Raw genomic sequence first — 20,000 nt, 5'->3', positions numbered from 1 at the left:
GCATGCACGCACACATGCACAAATATATATACATACATATACACATATAGTATCGACCCTGTCGGAATAAAGGTAAGATCGACCCTAGTTGTTGATCTGTGATCTATCGATGAACATAGTTATAGCGTATGCACTGGAAACTATTTTAAAGCATTTTAATAGATTGCTGTCTGAAAACGTTTACATAAAGCTTGATAATTGAAACTGTCCATACAGAATCTAAGATTTAGTATTGATTTATTGCTTGGACCATATATTTTTATACGAGAATAAAATCGCTTCTCCTTAATGCCTTTCTCAAGTATATTAATGACATGAACAGGAAATCAAATCCGGATTGGGTACAGGGTTAGCAGAGTACTTACCCAATTGCTGAAGTAAATATTAATGAGTACTGAGACGCCAGTGGTTTATTACTGACAACTCGTTCAATGTTCCCAGCGTTAGTTAATGTTTGCTTTGCTAGAATTTCCGAATACATCAATAATAAAACCAAAATCACTGCTTGATTGTCGAATTATAGTGAGACTCAACTTTGATTAATTGACAGTAAGCAATAGTGAAATACTTAATAGCTAATATTAAACTGATAACAGTAACCATCTGTGATATATAGTCAATGCAATATTCTTTGGTGTTTTTAATGAATTGTTTGAATTGTTCGGAGATTTTGTGAAAACTTAATGAATCACTTGACGTTCTTGTCGTAGAATATTACATTTTGTTTACTATGATTTCAATTTCGAGTTTCATTAAGGTTTTTAAACATTTATTTCACATTTCTCTGGTGTTGTTGTTGTCATTATTCTTTAACCTACCATCAGCACTGATAGAGCAGACTCATAATGAAAGGTGATCCAGCCGTGACTGCCTCATCTTTTATTCTAGTAGTGCGCATCTAGTGTGACGCTATTGTACATCACTTTTATAGTGGGAAGAAAGGTGTGAAATCTGGAAGATTTGGCTGCTATTCCTAGCAGTAGTTAGAGCGAACTTATTGTCGTTCCCTCCTTGGATCCTACATTTTTCGTTATTGTAGTAGGCATACTAAAGCGGAAGGGTAAGTACTAAACGATCATTATTCATTTTCTTGTTCACATTGTTTACTTAGTATACGTAAACTATGTTAACAAAATAGTATTTAACAAAGTTGAAAATGTTTTCTATTCAAAAATCGGAAAGTATTCCGCCCGTCCCCACCCCCATTTTTTTTTTTTTTTTTGCCAAAAATCCCCGCTTTCGAATACGGAGGTTCCGGAAAATTGCCAAAAATTGGCATTATGAAATTCCCCCCCCCCCACCAAATTCTTCAATTTGATCAGTGATAAGGATGATAAAGAATCCTTTACTTTGTCATGAACAAATATTTAGATCTTTTACTGAATCATTTCATTTACGTCCCTTATCAGATTACAACTCTTCAACTGCGTCATCAATTACAAAGTTAACTTTCGCCAGAGATCCATGTTCTAACAACATAGATATATACAGAATAGATAAATGATAGAAATAAGATTCCACATAAAGGCAATTTCAATTAAACTTCAATGATTGCTATAGCGTAGCTATAAAAGGTGATTACTGTAGTTTATAAAACTATTCTATAATTGCTTGATTAGAAACAGACATAGCGTGTTCCAGACAGCATTTTTTTTTTCAACTTTTAACTCTGATATTTATCATACTTCAATAACCTGTACGGATTTCTGGTGAGGAAATATTGATATAGTACTAGACATTCATTGAATGTTTAGACATGATACTTATGAGAAAGTATTAGTTTGTACGTAAATATGTAGAAAATCTCCTGATGTAAATGTTAATAGAAAATTTCATCCATGTACGAAATCTCAAATTAAATTTTCAAAGCACTTGTAATGAATAGCAATATCTGAAATCAGAGAAAACTGTATATCTTTATGAGTCCACATTTAGCCTAAAGCTTATCTCCCTTTCAAAAGTGTGAACTCATAATTATTCGACTCATAATCATTTGACGAGAAAATATGATTACCATTGAGAAGATAGGTTAGTTTTTACTCAGGACGAAGATACTATCAGTATATCAATATATAACTATATCAATGTTCTTCTTCTTCTTCTTCTTCTTCTTCTTCTTATTATTATTATTATTATTATTATTATTATTATTATTGCGTTTGTACAGCTTCTAACGCTGGAGATGTACTACGGTGTCAGCTGTTCACTACCAGTGAACTAAGGTAACGCCTCTTATTTTTCGAGAACATTCCGGAGTATTCGAGTGGTTCCAAGCAGTGCTGTTTTCTGCAAGTGCTCCACCCTTATTGCAGCCCCCATTTGTTCCACGTACTTCTCGAGATTTTTGCTCACTGCTCCTAGGGCTCCAACAGTTTTTGCTACTACTGCTACCTTTTACCTCGACTACAACTGCTTAACTTCCCAAGATAACCTGCCATGTCTCTCGACTTTTCTTTCGTCCTTATCGCATACCTTGTTTGGCATGCTATATCTATGATCCAGCATAGTTTGTTTTCTTTCTCAATTAAGACTATGTCCGCCTTCCTACTCTCTATCTCCTGGTCGCACTGAACCATGAAATCTCATAGGATCTTTGCATTTCTATTTTCGACGATGCCTTCAGGTCGTACCAATTTGTTGCTCTGTAAGTCCATACTTGTTGCAGAGTGTCCAATGGACAAGCCTGCTTATATTGTCGTGGCGGCTCTTATATTCCTTCTGGGCTAGTGGCGTACATTGGCTGGTTATATGTCATACGGTTTCACCGTTTTGTCTACAGATTCTGCACTTATCATCATCCTCATCATCATCCTCCTCCTCCTCATCATCATCATCATCATCATCATCATCATCATCATTATGATTATTATTATTATTGAGTGAGAGAGCTGCACACGCCATCAAAGTAATGCTGGGGCTACAGATATACGAAACCCATCATGGCTAACTAGATTCAAGCTGAGAATGAAGCTGTAACAGAGACGTTACATTTTATTCGGTTGCACCTAGTATATTAGATTCCTTCTAACTAGTGAAATGTGTATCTTCTCTCACCATGTACTTTAATGGCTTCAACGAACATTGAAATTACGATTGTTACTCCATTTAATCGGTGCATTGTCTGAATCGTTAGAAAATCCGACGCTGCTGCATTTAGTTAAGGCCGTTTAAGTTCGTAGTTCAAATCATGCTGACGGTAGTTTTGTTTTTCAAATTTATAGGGTCGATAAAATAAAGTACCAATCTAATACCTGAATGAATCGAATTAATATTTATACCTTGTTCTAAAAGCGCTTGGCAAATGTCAGCTACAGAGATTGCATTGTTAATCTGGGAGTATTATTCAGTATTGTTAAGTACTGACCTTGTTATGTAAAGTAGAGAATGCCATAAACTATTGCTGAATACTCGTCTTATTAAACAGATTGCTGAAAGAGGGCTGTAGAATATTGCAGCTCACGTTGTTATATAACCTGGAGCGTTCAGACAAAATTACTTGCAATATTTGTTCCTGCTCATTACATTTTCAGATCAAAACCCACCGAGGTTAAGTTTGTCTTTCATCCTTTCAGAATCAATAAAATAAAGCATCACTCAAAAACTGGGTCGATTTAATCAACTAGCCTCAACCCAACAAATTTCTTCTTGTACCTAAATAAGAAACAATTCGAATTGTAAGTTTAATGGTGTTGGAATATTCCTCCTTAAACTTACAAACTACGCTTACAGTATGCGTTCTGGCTCTTTACATCCAGAGTTCAATCATCACCAAGGTTAACTTTGTATTTCGATAAAATAAACTACCAGTCTTGTACTGTGATCGATGGTATTAAATAACGCCTTTGTCACAAAATTGCTGGCCCTGTACTTTCATTAGAAACGACTATTTTGGGTATTAGATTGGCAGAAACGTTTGAGCCTCGGACTAAATACGTTGCAATGTTTATATCTAATCCTAACGATATCAATGTTGCCTACCATCTCTGCGGGGTAAATACAATGAAGTACCAATTCAATACTGTTATCGATGCAATTTGACTATCCACTTCTCATAAAAATTACTGGTGTTTTGCTTAACTTCATAGTAATTATTATTCCAGTGATGGCTGACCAAATCCGTTAAACACCGAACTAAATGGTTTGCAGTATGTAGTTATACACCTTTAATCTCCAAGCTCTTGTTGACTTTTAGTTGTATGAGGATTGGAAGATAAAATATGTCCTAGTCAAGTCCACCTGCTTGGCCCTTGAGTCACCTTTAGTACGGTTTTCTCTGTTGCATGTTATAGGAACCAAGTGTTCGAGCTGAGGAATTATACATTTTGATGTGCTTTTTGATTATTTTTATACTGCGATATACATATATACCCACATACATACATACATACCCTCTAACACACACATGTGAGTCTGTGTAGATATATGTAGCCAAACACACATACAGACACTCACAGACACATATATACATACATGTATACAAACATACATACATAAATACATACATACGTAGACATACGTACACACATCATATATGTATGTATGTATGCACGTACACACCTACACATACATACATACATACATACACACATACATACATACATACATACATACATACATGCATGCATACATACATACATACATACATACATACATACATACATACATACATACATACATACATACATACATACATACGTGTTGAATGGATAAAGTTGTGGCATGCTCAAAACTGGTCGCCTGGCTGAGGGTGTCTTATTCTTGAAAGACTCGAAAGACCCAATAACTTCAGGAAACAGCACTGAGGATGTGTCCAGGTGCACCTACAGGATGATGTATAGAAAAGCTGTGTGGGTAGATGGATAGACAGACAGACAAACTGACAAACAAACAGATAGATAGATAGATAGATAGATAGATAGATAGATGTAGCTCAGGCTGTGTGCGTGTGTTTATGTATGTTCGCGCGCGCATACATCTACGTATCTGTTTATGCGTTTGGCTGCACAAACACACAAACACGCATATACATACTTATACAAATACACACACACACACACACACACACACACATATATATATATATAATATAGAATATATGTATATATGTATGTATGTATATGTATGTACATATATTATGTATGTATGTATGTATGTATACATTGCTTGCTTGCTGTTGTCCATCTATATTCCCACGCCAAGTTATAATCATTAAATTCGTCTCTACTTTTCTCGTCATCTACCTCAAAAAATATAAATATACATTTGAATTTACATCCAAAATAAGTCTATAGGGTAGCAATAGCAACAAAAAAAACCCTATGAAAGCTTCTTGATTGAAATAATTTAGAATTAACAGAAGAAAGAAAGCTGTGTATTGATTTTAGAGTTGGCGCTAACTCCAGCAAAATGTCAATATCAATAGATGATGTTCGCTTCAAGCACGTTGGTCACTGGCCGCAACTCTGCTGGTTATAAAAGAAAGAGTTATGTCCCTTGAGAGCAATTATTATATGAAATTGTTTAATATAGTTTTATTGTCTTGAAGCTATATATACTGGGGCCAAAGTATTTTTGTTGTTTACTGATAATTCCTTGTAGCTTGTTGGTAATTGAGATCAATACTTCTTTAATCATACTTTTATAATCATATTAAATAAATATAGAACAAAGTAGTCGCATCTTTAAAATTTATTATTCAGTAATGACATGGCATAAGTCAGACTTAATATAATGTAATATCGTAGTCTTTAGTGGGAGGGTTATTATCACTTATATAGTTATCTGTATATGACAGGTACATATCCGGTCGTCCCTCTGTGATGAAAGATAAAGTTTGTCAACTTCTACAAAGTTTGTAGATTTTGCATCTTTGATAAAAAATGATATAATGAATTGTAGTATTTTAGCTTATAATATATTAAATAATTCAAGAGCAATTTTTGACTGAGGTGGATTAGATTTGTAAATTGATATTGTAACGTTGAAGATTTGCCAAATGTTATCCAAATACTATTGTAAAAATACATCTTGTTATGTTAACTTTTAGAACTGATAATTTTATGAAGTGGCTTCATTTTATTAAAATGTCATGAAAATGATAATATTAACGGAGTACAGTCCCTTCCGTTTTCATGGTTGATATAACTGAAGATTCCATTTAATTACATGTAATTGAAATTTTCAGTAACCGGTGTATGCAACTAACCGGATAAGAATAAAAGAGCACTGATATTATACATTCCCCCAACATAAGATTAGACTATAATTTAAACTTCGATAGTCTGTAAAGCTTTACCTGCCCTTTATAGCACATGTGATACACGGGACATATTTTCTTAGCGTACATGCATCATATACGGTACACATCCTTTCTATTTTCATTTTTTTTCTTCTCTTTCTATTTATTTTTTCACCACGAGTGTAACTTGGGACTTTATGAAGGCAAAGCTTTATATTACTGAGAACATACAAAACAAAGTTTAACTAAAAGTTTTAAAACAAGCATGAACGTTTAGAATAAACTAATGCCTGGTCAGGCAAGGGATTAATTACGAATAACTTGTAAATATTTTTTGTAAGTTATTTGTAAACATGAAATATTGAATACTGTCATTGTATCACACGATGAAAACAGAAGTTTTCTGAAACAGTGGTATGCAATTACCATATTCTACTAGCAGTTTCTCTTATTTATGTATTAACAAAAATACTGTAGACGCTCTTCATTTTGCTTGTGTTGGTTACTTAATTGTATTTTATGGGAAAGCTAGCGAAAGTTTTTAGTGGGAGAAATTTTTTTCAGCAACAAAGACTTGGAATCGATAACTTTTCATATTAGTAGAAAATCATGATTTGGTATGGGAGTGCTATAGTTGATTCAATAAGTCCTAATGTATAACTGGTACTTATTCTATCGACCAATGTGTATTAGAAATAATATCTACTATGTTGTGGTTTGAACTTAAAATGCAGATGATAGAAGAAGTGGGTAAACAGTTGCAAGGCATGTAACTGCTCTCTCTCTCTCTCTCTCTCTCTCTCTCACACACACACACACACACACTTTCTGTCTGTCTTGTTTCTCTGTTTCTCTATCTCTGTCTGCCTGTCTGTCTATCTGTCTTCGTCTGTCTCTGTCTGTCTATCTCTGTCTGTCTGTCTCTCTGTCTGTCTGTCTCTCTCTCTCTCTCTCTCTCTCTCAATCTCTCTCAATCTCTCAAATAATAATTTGTTACATTGGCACAAGGGCATACGTTTCAGTTAAAGAGATATCTTCCACCAAATTTACTGTCAGTGTTGTATAGGCCTCGAAAGCATGAAAACGTTGGGATTTTAGTTCACAATGCTATGGGAGTCTATCTAAATATTGCAAAACCACAACTAATTCTGCCATCCATTCTTCGTAAAGGAAACAAATTTATCTAGCATTGGCTGATAGGGATCCTGTGGCATTAACCAACATTAGTACTTGATTTGTATTATTTTATCGATCATGGAAGAATAGAAAGTTGACTTCAGTAAGATCTGAACTCACTGCTCATTACTATAAAGCTTTTTTTGTCCATTGTTATATCATTGCTGCTATCCACCGCCCTAAATTACACCAATAATTAAGCAACACAATAATGTAATTTAGTTCAGAATAATTGTTGCGTTTTAGAAGCCTGGTGCGATTAGGTAAAATATGGCAAATGAGATGTATTTATGGGCTAATTGAAGGTTCTAAATACTGAGAAATTGGGTAGAGTTGCTGATTGCAATTTTGACTTATTTTATTATGCATTGCGAGAAGGTTAATTACTGTTATAGTGGGGGAAGAAGGGTGCCAATTCTTGGTTGAGCTTCAGTAACTATAAATACGGCTGCGTTAAAGAATTCAACAGACCAACTTGAAGAAGATGGTGACTCAAGCAGGAATAGATCAAGAAAAGGGTGCGGTTGGTGGAGCGGAAAAATCGGAGGAAGAACAAAGCGATAATGGTGAAAGAAAATATATTCGTAAAATTGAAAATCTCAGCATACAAAGAAAAAGCAGGTAGGGACATAGAATCTATCTAAGATTACCATAAATTTTTGCAATTGATAATATAAGTTTTGTGATTCGTACATGTTGTAAAATAAAAATGTTTTCGTTCTACAAATGAATCGGATACTACATATACATGTAGATTAACATTCCTTATGTACCATATTAAATTCGAAATTAACCAATTGTAGTAGTTATCGTTGGAAACTCATGTAAATATAAAGTGTTCATGTTAACTGCCCAAAATTAATTTAATAAATTAACATTACTTGTTATTAAATTAAAGGATTAAAGAATTATTTGGATTTGAAACAGATGGATTATTCATTATATATATATATATATAGAGAGAGAGAGAGAGAGAGATAGATATAGATATAGATATAGATATAGATAGAGAGAGAGAGGGGGCGGGAGAGAGAGAGGGAGAGAGGGACAGTGACAGAGATAGATATAGATATAGAGAAGATATCGTGTCTATATATATTAAACTACGGTTTTACCTATAAATTATCTACTACCGTATACCTTATAAAGAGAACTATACATAGTGAGGTAATACACCAGGAGTGCCTACGGATACATCTATCCCTTAGATGGTCGCATGACCTCTAACTTATATCTTGCTTATATATATATAATGAATAATCCATTCATGTAACATAATTAATATATTGCAACATTCATATGCAATGAAAGACAAATACTTGTGTTCAGTATTTGTACATGTTTTTTCCAAGGAAATGCTAGTATTAAGTGCACTGAATTTGAGGTTAGTGGCAGCGATTCCAGTCGTCTCCACACGTAATTTGCTAATATCATGGTACATGAAATAGTTATTTCGATGTTAAGAAATATACGTTCATAATTAAAAGTATTACATACTGATTTTCAAAGACAATTTTAATCATGTCTTTCCCCACATCGAGCCTTTAATTAAGAAGTCTTACATTGGTCATGATACCTCCTCAATATTCAAAGTTAATTCACGTCAGATGAATACAATGAGCAACAAGACCTCTATTCGTAGTGTCTCATCAGTTATACAAGACGTTTGATGAGTAAATTATTCAAGTCTATCCAACATACTGTCATAACTCAGTGGCATTCTTAATCGCCTTAGAATTTTTCAGAGTGCAGCGCAGTCCCAAGTTCCGTAGAATAAAAACAGACGCTTTTTTTTTTTGGTTCAATGTCAAATCATGCCTGTTGCTCTCGCTTTATTGCATAAATCTACAGATGATCTAGAAAAATACATCTTCTATATATTATGCGGAGAATACGTATATATTAAATAAAATATGTAATGTGAATTTCATGCCTACTTTATGTTATATCTACACACACTTGCTGTGACTTCTATATCAGTATCTCATGAAATATTTTGAGTAATCGCTGACGCCAATTGCCTACTCTCACCAATATAAACTACTGCTGTTTCAATTATTCATTACCAGTTAAGGTAGAGATATGTTCCAAGTCTTAACGTTCTAAATTCAAATCAGGATGAGGTCAACTTTGCCTTTCATCATTTTGGAGTCGATAAAATAGAGAAAGACAAAGGACTGGGGTTGATGGCATCGACTGATTCCTTTCCCTCAAGATTATTGCCCTGGTGCCTCAATCATGAACAATTATTGATCACCAGATAATTATCTTGAAAGTTGCAACTTCCCAAAGAAAATTGGATTTACTATGGTTTGAACAAATTCATCAAATTTATCATATACTAAGTGACATACGACGAAAGATATGTTTATTGTTTCAGTAATGTGAAATAGGAAATGATATCGATAACAATTTCAAAATGGTAATTATAACATACCTATTTGGTAAAATATCAAAATCTTTCTATTCAGAACACTGGTTTATGAGAGAGGCACAAGTCCTCGACTTTGGAATAATGGTATAGTCGTCTAAATCTACCCCAGTATTTGATTGTACTTTATTTTATCGACCCGGAATATTTATTGACAATGATTTCTTTAAGTATAATATGAGTTTATCATTTTGATATATAACATGTCGATTTCTCACTATTACGTAATTATTACTTTTCATCGTTGAAATCAACTTTTCATTTCCTGATATTGATAAGATACAAGTGCTATAAATCTGTGATTGTGTATCTATCTAAAAGACCAATGATGATAATCAAATATTTTGCAAGACATCCTGATTTGAAATAATATGTAGCTTTGCCAGAGCGCCATGTTTAAGCAAAAAAACGCTGTTATGTGAGAAAGCTGATAGTAAACATTATATATATATATATATATATATATATATATATATATATATATATATATATATATATATATATATATATATATATATATATAGTTCAAAAAAACAATAACAAAGAAACAAAAAAACAACAAAGTGAGGACGTGATATGGATAGTATTATTGGACGCTCAGGAAGGAAAGAGAGAGTGTATGACGTTTCGGGCGTAGCCCTTCGTCGGAAAGATGGAAAGTTCGGAGAATGGAAGAACGGAGAAAGAGGAAAATGGTACCGATGCCCACGAGGTTACATTATGAAAAGACCGGAAGAGGAGGTGGTGGGGGAAAAGTTCTTTCTAAGATAGGAGAGTGAAAAAGGGAGATGAATATCTGTGCGTGTGCGAAAGTCTGCGAGTGTGTGTGTGATAACAGAACGTGTGTGTGCGTATGTATGTGTGTGTGTGTGTGTGTGCATGGTTTGGTGGTTTATCTGTTAGTGTGTTTGTGTGTGTGTGTGTGTGTATGACGTAGTGGAAGAAATTAGTAGCAGGACTGGTTAGTGGACGCTATAGACAGTGTAGGTAGAAGGTCAACAGGTGGTTATTTGAGTGTGTGTGTGTGTGTTCGTGTTTGTGTGGGGTTGTAGGTGTTAGGTACGTGTACGTGTGTGTATATATATATATATATATTTATATAAATAAGGATAAGATCGATATTTAAAATATTGATCCTATCAAGTGGTCAGCATGGGAATAAAAACCATCAAAGGTAATAATTATTTAAAATTATAATACAGGGTATCAAGAGATACCACAACGCTGAAAAAATAGCAGTCAAATCCTGACTCTAAAACCACAATAAATGTCCGCATGGCACGAGTAGCGAAGACGAAGACCAAATAAACCAGTAAAAATAATAAGATAATTCCAAATCCTGGATTTCTGGCTTTGCATAAATAATATGCTCTGCCTTCATCAGTGGAATATACTCAAGTACATAAATACAAATACATGTATATAAACAGTATACTTACATATACGGACGTATACATACATATATATGCACGTATGCACACGACTAGTTTAAATAGCCCGATGAACAGGAACGTGAAACTCAGAGTAACAGTCTTTTGTTATATTTCTGCTGCTTTTAAATAAAGTATATATATATATATATATATATATATATATATATATATATATATATATATATATATATATATATTTCGTTTTGGGATTTGGTTTGCAAGATTTTTTATGTGATTTCGTGTGTTGAAGCATATTCTGTTGTGTCTGGGGAGAGTCATTTTCTTATTGTGCCTTAAAATTTAACACACTCACCGGTAAAATTTCCACTTATTTTTATTTTTATTTTACCTAAAATTTTCGTTGCGTCTTGCATCCTTATCAATAGTCTTGACTGTCCGTTATTTACGATATAACATTCTACAAATAATATTATTTTTCTTCGGTGTTATATATTCGATCAACGACATGAGGTCTAATGAATAGTGGCACATAATTAAGTAAATTATATACAAAATGTCACTTAAGTATTTCTAACATTTACATGCTGACATTAAGCAAAGTTCCTCAGCAATTAACAATGTATAATAAGTTTATTCATGGAAATATGTTTATAACTGTGAGACACCGCCCTAATGTAAATAACATGAATAGAAATTTGTTAACTAGTAGAGAAAAATTATTTCGTTGAGTTTTCTCTTGGTATTAACTTTGTACTTCTTATGGATCTTTTTTAAAACGGGGGCCACATTTTTCAATAATGTTTTACGTAGTGTTTTTGGTACCGAAAGACTTTCAAACTTCGTATACTTATCTATTTTGTGTTATAGAACAGAAAAATATTTTTGTATTCGAATTTATTTCATGTAAAAAATTGTCTTATTTCGATAATTTCAACCAATCAATGACAAGTATTCAGTTGTTTACATTTACTCCTTTGGCTCATTAAGCGATGTAAAGCGTATTTAATCTCCATACCTTCGTTTTATTTGCTTTTTTCATTTTAAATTTGCTTTAACCCTAACCCTAACCCTAGGGTTAGGGTTAGGGTTAGAGTTAGGGTTAGGGTTAGGGTTAGAGTTAGGGTTAGGGTTAGGGTTAGAGTTAGGGTTAGGGTTAGGGTTAATTGTTTCAGAATCGTTTGTTTATGTAGTCGGCACTTAATGTATATCGGCTGAATGGACGTCAGTGATTGGTTGAAATTACAGAAATACGACAACTTTAACATGGAATAATTTATGGATTTCTTTTTTTTTTTAAGAAGACTAAGAGAAAAAGATGTTTTATATGACACATTCTACCAGTGTTCCAAGTTTCAAAGTGTTTCGTTAATGAAAAATGTGGCCCCCGTTTTAAAAAAGATCCCTTCTTATAATATTTAAAAGTTTTATTTGACAGAAACTTAATCTTTGACATTCGGCAAAAGGAAAGGCATGTTTCATCAAATGACATCTGTTGACATCAAAACAATTATTACCTTCTTTATATTTTGTCTCTGATGTAGAAGCATTCCAAGGATGTTAATATTGTTTGAAGTATATATCTTGTAACGTATATAGTAATTTTAGGCGAAGTTGATTATATCTTTATAGCTTGGTCGCTCTATCTTTCCAAGAGGGATATGTATTTATCACAAATATTCTTATGTACTGATATTGAAGACGTACTTCGCCCAATATAACTTTTCGTCACCACTCCTATAACTACAAGGTAAAAAGGCAATAATTTGTACTTGAATGCAATATTTCAACTACTTGATTTATCACCCGTGAATAACTTTTCCTTCATTTAGTCTATTCCCTCTGCGAAAATTGGGTTTTATATATTTTTTTAATTACCGATTGCTGACAGTTACTTCGCTGGTTATTACATATAACATTCTCTTTCCTTCTTCAAATTTCTTAATGAAATATATGATCGGGGAATAATAAATTATACTCCAATGTTGAAATTAATTATAAACCCTTTACAACCATGCAAAAAAAAAAAAAAAAAAAAATTACTTGATGCCAAAAGAAAATATTTTATTGATATTTACTTTGACTATACTGACATCTCAGAATGATTCATTTTTTTTTAATAATATATCCTCTGTGGATTCTAAAGAAATTCAATTATTTTTGGTTCTCGATGGTGTAGTAATGAAGGACCGCCATAAAACAATGTATTCCTGTTTTATGACTGTTTATGCATAATAGGAGAGTTCTTCACCCTTAAAACTAGATTGTAAGAACAAAAGTTCTAGATAAGTTGATGAGATAAAATCATAGGAGAATGCTGGAAGATTAAAGGATGTACACATATTTTTTTACCATTTCTATTCCTTTCTTATAAATCACATTTTTTTTACAGGATCGATAATATCGTACGTCGTGTTTTCACTCGTATCATTCATATTAAAAATCAAAAGGAGCACAACTTAAAACTAATAAACTCTGGCTGTTTTATTGACCGTCTAATTTAATACCACCCAAGTTTTGTATAGCTATTTGATGTACACCATATTACATACGTATATAGTTATATATGTGTGTGTGTGCGTGTGTGCGTGTGCCTGTGTGTTTGGGTGTGTGTGTTTTTTTTTGTGTATGTAGTTATATATATATATATATATATATATATATATATATATATATGTATAATATTCTCCTATTCTTTTATTGTTTTATTTGTTCCAATCATTTGACTGCAATCATGCTGGAGCACCACCTTTAGTCGCAAAAATCGACCCCAGGACTTATTCTTTGTAAGCCTAGTACTTATTCTATCGGTACTTTTGCCGAACCGCTAAGTTGCAATGTCTGTTATTTTAACTACATCCTACAGGAGGGGGTTCTCCATTTTTCTATTTACAGAAACGTTGTATTAACAACAAAAACGATGAGGACAAATATCCGTCAAATGTAAACAAAGCATAATACTTGTTTCAAATTTTGGCACAAGGCTAGCAACTAAGGGAGCGGGACTAAGTCGATTAAATCGATCTCAGTGCTTAACTGGTGCTTATTTTGTTCGACCCCGAAAGGATGAAATTTAAAGTCGACCTCGACGAAATTTGAACTCAAAGCGTAAAGCTGAACGAATAGCTGCTAAGCATTTCGCTTGGCGTACTAACAATTCTGCTAGCTCGCAGCCTTAGTGGACAGCATATTTCAAGAGATTAACGCGGCGAGCTCGGCAGAATCGTTAATACGCCGGGCAAAATGCTTAGTGACATTTCGTCCGACTTTATGTTCTGAGTTCAAATGCGGCTGAGGTCGACTATGCCTTTCATCCTTTCCGGGTCGATAAAATAATTACCAGTTTAGCACTGGGGTCGATGCAATCGACTTACCCACTTCGCCTAAATTTTTGGCCTTGCGCTAAAATTTGACATCAATGTTTCATGAGTTAAAGACTTGTCCTCAGTTCAAATTTGAATTATTTCAGGGAATACTACGCAATATGACATTGAGGCTATATGCTATATGGTGCTACAAATACCATTGTGCTAATATACTAAAAATTGATTTCCGGTTCTGAAAGGAAGTCTTATATATTCATGGGGAACCTGTTATTAAAAAAAAAAAAACATTTCGATAAAACCAGTATTGTTTGCAGTTCTTATTCCTGACCAGCTTTATTTTCCTATTTTCTTTTATACACGTGTTTTAACACAAATTATTCAATAGAATTATTAAGATGAAAGTGAAATGTTGCTTTAGATGGCAGAACACTACTTTCCACAAAGTATACGAACATTTCTTGTTCTCTGTATTAGACAAAGGCGAAGGAGTAATGTCCATGACCTTTGCAGACATCTTGCCTATGATGAGGCTCGTGCAATTGATCTTCATCTCAAAAGTAGTTTGTAGGTCATTATTTGAAAAACGCGTGAGTGGAAAAGATCTAGAGGCTTGCGGTGGTGAGAAAGAGTATTCAGTCAAGTTATACGGGAGATAAGAGATAATGAGGCTGGTGAGAGGGGAAGACAAGTTCATCGAGTAGGTTTAGGTGGAGAGGGTATGGATTTAGCTAATTTAGAGTAACAGAAGCAAAGAGAGGAAAATCACAGATCAACATTAGGCTCTTCAAATTATAGTTGTCTTTAATTTTGCTACGAAATTGACAATTATATCAACACTATAATGAATTGAAGTGGAATCGTTGTTCTAATTAAGTTAATATAAACACATTTAATTTAGGCAGTATTAAACAGTTAGCAAGAACCAAGCTCACCGTTTAATATTCTTTATATTATGTTGACGCTATATATTAGCTATCATTTTCCATGTGGATGGTGACTTTAAGTTAATTGTTCTAATTATATGAGAGAGAAAAAAATTCCCAGGTGTCTATTTATTTTATTAAAATTGTAATTTTAGAAGACAAATTGTGGAAGAAATGGAAGTAACGACTTAAATGCTGGTTGATTTGATAAGTCACTTGAAGGACCGCTTCTTCAAGTATGGTTGGCACCTTCTTTATTCATTTAGGAAATGATTGAAACTGCAGTGATGATGATGATTAGGAAGAGTAAGAGAAAAGGTGGTGGCCATGATGGAAATGCTGACGATAATGATGATGGTAAACGTCAACTGAGAGTATCCTCTAAGCCTACCACTTATAGGACATTCCCAAATGCTTTTAGCGGATTATACAAGTGATCTATCTGAAGATTAGCTCGGGCAGATGTTGTAATTGCCAGACGTCTCCAGTTTCAATCGGTTTGCCAAAATAACAATTCAGACCCTCCTTTGTCTTTATCTTTTTGTCCAACTCTCTCCAAACTCCTATACTTACTTCTGTAAATTAATTCATACCCCCATCCCTATCTTTCTCTGCCCCTCTCTCTCTCTCTCTCTCTCTCTCTCTCTCTCTCTCTCTCTCTCTCTCTCTCTCTCTCTCTCTCTCTCTCTCTCGCTCTCTCAATCACGCACATACACACACATATACACACGTACGCACGCACTGATCTACCAGTTATACAGTTAGTTTGAACAGTTTAGTTAGCTACTTCATTTGAAAGCCAGTAAGTGGCAAATATATCGATCTACATTAGGCCACATGTAAATACTAACCGAGAATTTAATCAGTTGAAACGTCTGAATTCATGATCAGACAAAAAAATATTAATGAGACGGTGAGAAAGTAGAAAAAAAAACTATTCATTATCAGCAGAACCTAGCTCAAGACAACTGCAAAAGCATGAAGAAAAAAACCCCGTAACACACGCTTAAAGTCCGGTAATACCTCTAATTGGGACAACACCAGATTACAAAGCAGTTTCATCTAAACACATTGCACTAAATATCCCAGTATCGTCACTTCGAATTAATATGTACTATATATAATACAGCTAGTGCTTTAGTTAAAGAACTGTTCAACCAGAAAAAAAAAAATGAACAAGCAGGAAATAACTTGAGCGTCTACGTAGGTTAGCGGACCTACTAGAAATTGCAGTCGCACATCCATTATCATACGACATGCAATCTTTTAGAATATAAACATACATTGGATAATATTGTCTTTGATATCCTTGAAACAAAAGCATGAGTGTGATAACAGCCTCCTGAAGCTTTACAATTATAACAAGAGTAAGGTGTGTGTGTGTGTGTGTGTGTGTGTGTGTGTGTGTGTGTGTGTGTGTGTGTGTGTGTGTGTGTGTGTGTACATACACATATATAAATAATTATGTATATACATAAAGTATGAGAGAGACAGACAGAAAGACAGACAGAGAGGGAACGAAAATAAGGGAGATAATTCATGCTTATACATCAACGAAAACATTCACGGTAGATCGGAGCTAAATGAATAACAGTTGTTCTTAAACTCCGACTTATATTTAGTTGGATAAACAGAGCAGAACCAACATGAATGCATGTGCATAATCGGCTAGAGCGCTCTCGAAGCGCAACATATTTCGCATAAAATGAGAAGGGCAAGAATTTCACATATTCTTCTAGATTATTCACCGTTCTGTCGATTAGGGTAAACACTTTTTTAAATGAAATTAAATTTGATAATGCATCACAATTATGAAGTTTTACATTTGTTGGAGTGTTACTTAATGAAACAGCTGTTGAATATAATTGAAGAAATATTTGTGAAATATATGCTTTCATGTTCTATCTCACTTTTTATCCCTTTCTCTCTCTCTCTCGCTTTCTCTCTCTGTTTCAATATATACATTATATATAAGTACGTATGTATGTATATATATATATATATATATATATATATATATATATATATAATAATATAGATTTAATCAAAAGATTAAATGTGGTACTTAAAATGTTTGAGGCACCAGAATTTGGTAGGATAAAAACCAAAAACAAAATCAAGAGATTTGGTGAATAAAATTTGAAGTTAAGCAACAAAAATTCAATAGGTTATAGCAGTACGTACGTTTCGTACAAGCTCCATTTATTCACGTAGTGAGAACGCCACAGAATGTACAATGAAAATGTACTCCTCAGCTGCATAATGGAATTTCATTTTAGAATGTCATTTTGAAGATGTTTGCAAAAAACATGAGTAACAGAAAACATACCATCTCGACTATGCTGCTGTACGTACTGCTATAACCTATTGAATTTTTGTTGCTTATCTTCAAATATATATATATATATATATATATGTACACAATTAAAATATACATGTATATATGCGCACGAATATATGTGTCTCACATACACATGCGCACGCGCAACTTCTGTTGTTGGGATCACTAGCACTATTATTTTTTCCCTTCCATTCAACCTCCTTTATTATTATTATTATCTCCCTTTCTTTCAACCGCCATGGTGGACCGCTGAACTCTACACGTTTCTTTTTTTCATTTTCTCTCTGCTCATTTCTTCTTATTCCTTTCTGTTGAAGAACGTAGCCTCAAAACGTAAAACACTTTTCTCATTTTTTCGCGAACGTCAAGCTAAAACACTTGCCTGTTGTTCATACACCTGTCATCGTCTTTTGTTGTTTTTCTTCATAAATTACAATTATATATATATATATATATATATATATATATATATATATATATATATATATATATATATATATATAATCAATTCAAATAAACGAATAAAAAGCCAAAGAAAGGATAACAACGAACGTGAGAACGTGCACAAGAAGTGTATTAGCTTGACGCTCGGTGAAAGGAGAGAGTTTAATGTTTCGAGCATAGCTCTTTGTCAGAAAGGAGAAAGGGAAACGTCCAAAGATGAAGAAATCGCCTACGGCATACGTGTAGTTGCATTGTTGTAATACATAGATACATATATATATATATATATATATATATATATATATATACATATACACACACATACACACTAATATAGATGCATTCGTATATATATATATATATATATATACGAATGCATCTATACTAGTTTGTATGTATATGTGTATATTTATTACAAGTAAAAAAAATCTAAATGTGCTTTCTTCGAGTTACCATCTCACAAATGTTTCTCTGTGTGCACATGTGTATGCGTGTTTTTGTGTGCGTGTGTGTGTGTGTGTGTGGTTATATGTGCAGATGATTGAAGGTCTGTGTATGTACGTGGGTTACAGCCTAGTAGTTATTATCTCATTAATTATTATCTTTTAGAATATTAGATTCTAATTTCTTGCTTTTTCTTATATATAAAGTATGATGTGTCTGCACGCACACGTGTGTATGTGTGTATGTCTGCATGCATGCATGCATGTGTGTATGTATGTATGTATGTATGTATTATTATGTATTCTTACTTGTGTATATATATATGTAGGTAGGTAGAGAGGTAAATAGGAAGGTGGTTATTTTTCTGTATTTTAAACGTTCCTATTTTTCTTTACATTTATTAAATGTTTCTTTGAAAGTAAGATAAGTCATCTAATTTTACATTTGTACAATTAAAATCTTATGCCTTCTTATTTCTGATTTCTGTCTTAGAAGCAAGCCGATTTTCTTCTTATATTGTCTTTGATTACTGCAGACAACTGTTTATATTTCACAGGTTTTCGAAATAATTCAACTTTCTTCTCTCTCGTTTTTCTAAACTAATGTAGTCTGGTCATGTAAGTGTTATTTCACATTGATTTCCCAGCCCTAACTATCTTTTTCTCATTTTATGTAAATCTGATTAAATATCAAAGAATTCTGACAGAGCTGTAAGAAAAAAACACTAAGTAAGTCAATGCAACAAAGAACATTGAATAATGAGTCTTACAAAATGGTTACTTTCTCAGTAACTTGCTCTAAAATCAACATTAGGCTATTATTTCCTACTCTTTAAGATGGGTCTGAAAGCAATACTACGATATATTTTATTCTATGAAATCGTTCATAGATACAATGACATATGTGAAAAAACCAGCAAGCTCATATAAGTGGTAATCCAAACAATTTTAAATATTCCTTGCCGCAGCTATCCAATATTCGTAAGCCAATTGCTTTTATTTGTTTTACTTTCAAATTTGAAACATCTCCTCGTCCTTCCTCACTGTTTACTCCGTTCAATTCTATTGTTTTTGCTCCATATTCTGTATCGATTATCTTCAGCTGTTAATTTTATCTTGATTTCTTTAGTTTGCTTTTCTAAATCTCTCCAATCTGGACAATACCTTTATGTCTTTTACTTGTAAATCTCTTTGATTTTTTGTTCCGTTCTTCATTCGTCTTGTTTGTGCGTTGGGTTGTAGTGTGCGCATGCGCCTGAATGCATGTGTATCTATGTGTGTACGTAC

The 20,000-nt window shown here is 33.4% G+C and overlaps 1 protein-coding gene across 9 annotated transcripts in view; it reads left to right on the top strand.

Annotated features, from left to right (window-relative positions):
* The window catches only part of LOC106867486 (innexin unc-9), a 956,248-nt gene that overhangs the window by 576,375 nt on the left and 359,873 nt on the right, over positions 1 to 20,000 (top strand). The window contains exon 1 of one of the 9 annotated variants that reach the window (XM_052978613.2): positions 6,386 to 8,035. The exons of the other annotated variants lie outside the window; for them this stretch is intronic. Coding sequence (XP_052834573.1) covers positions 7,899 to 8,035 — 137 coding nt within the window. The 5' untranslated portion in view covers positions 6,386 to 7,898. Of the gene's footprint in view, positions 1 to 6,385; positions 8,036 to 20,000 lie in introns of those variants that run through there. 9 annotated transcript variants of the gene reach the window in all.

This window comes from Octopus bimaculoides, chromosome 2, assembly GCF_046866305.1.
Source record: "Octopus bimaculoides isolate indiv1 chromosome 2, ASM4686630v1, whole genome shotgun sequence".
Classification (NCBI taxonomy): Eukaryota; Metazoa; Mollusca; class Cephalopoda; order Octopoda; family Octopodidae; genus Octopus; species Octopus bimaculoides.
This window is presented reverse-complemented; position numbering and strand designations above follow the sequence as displayed.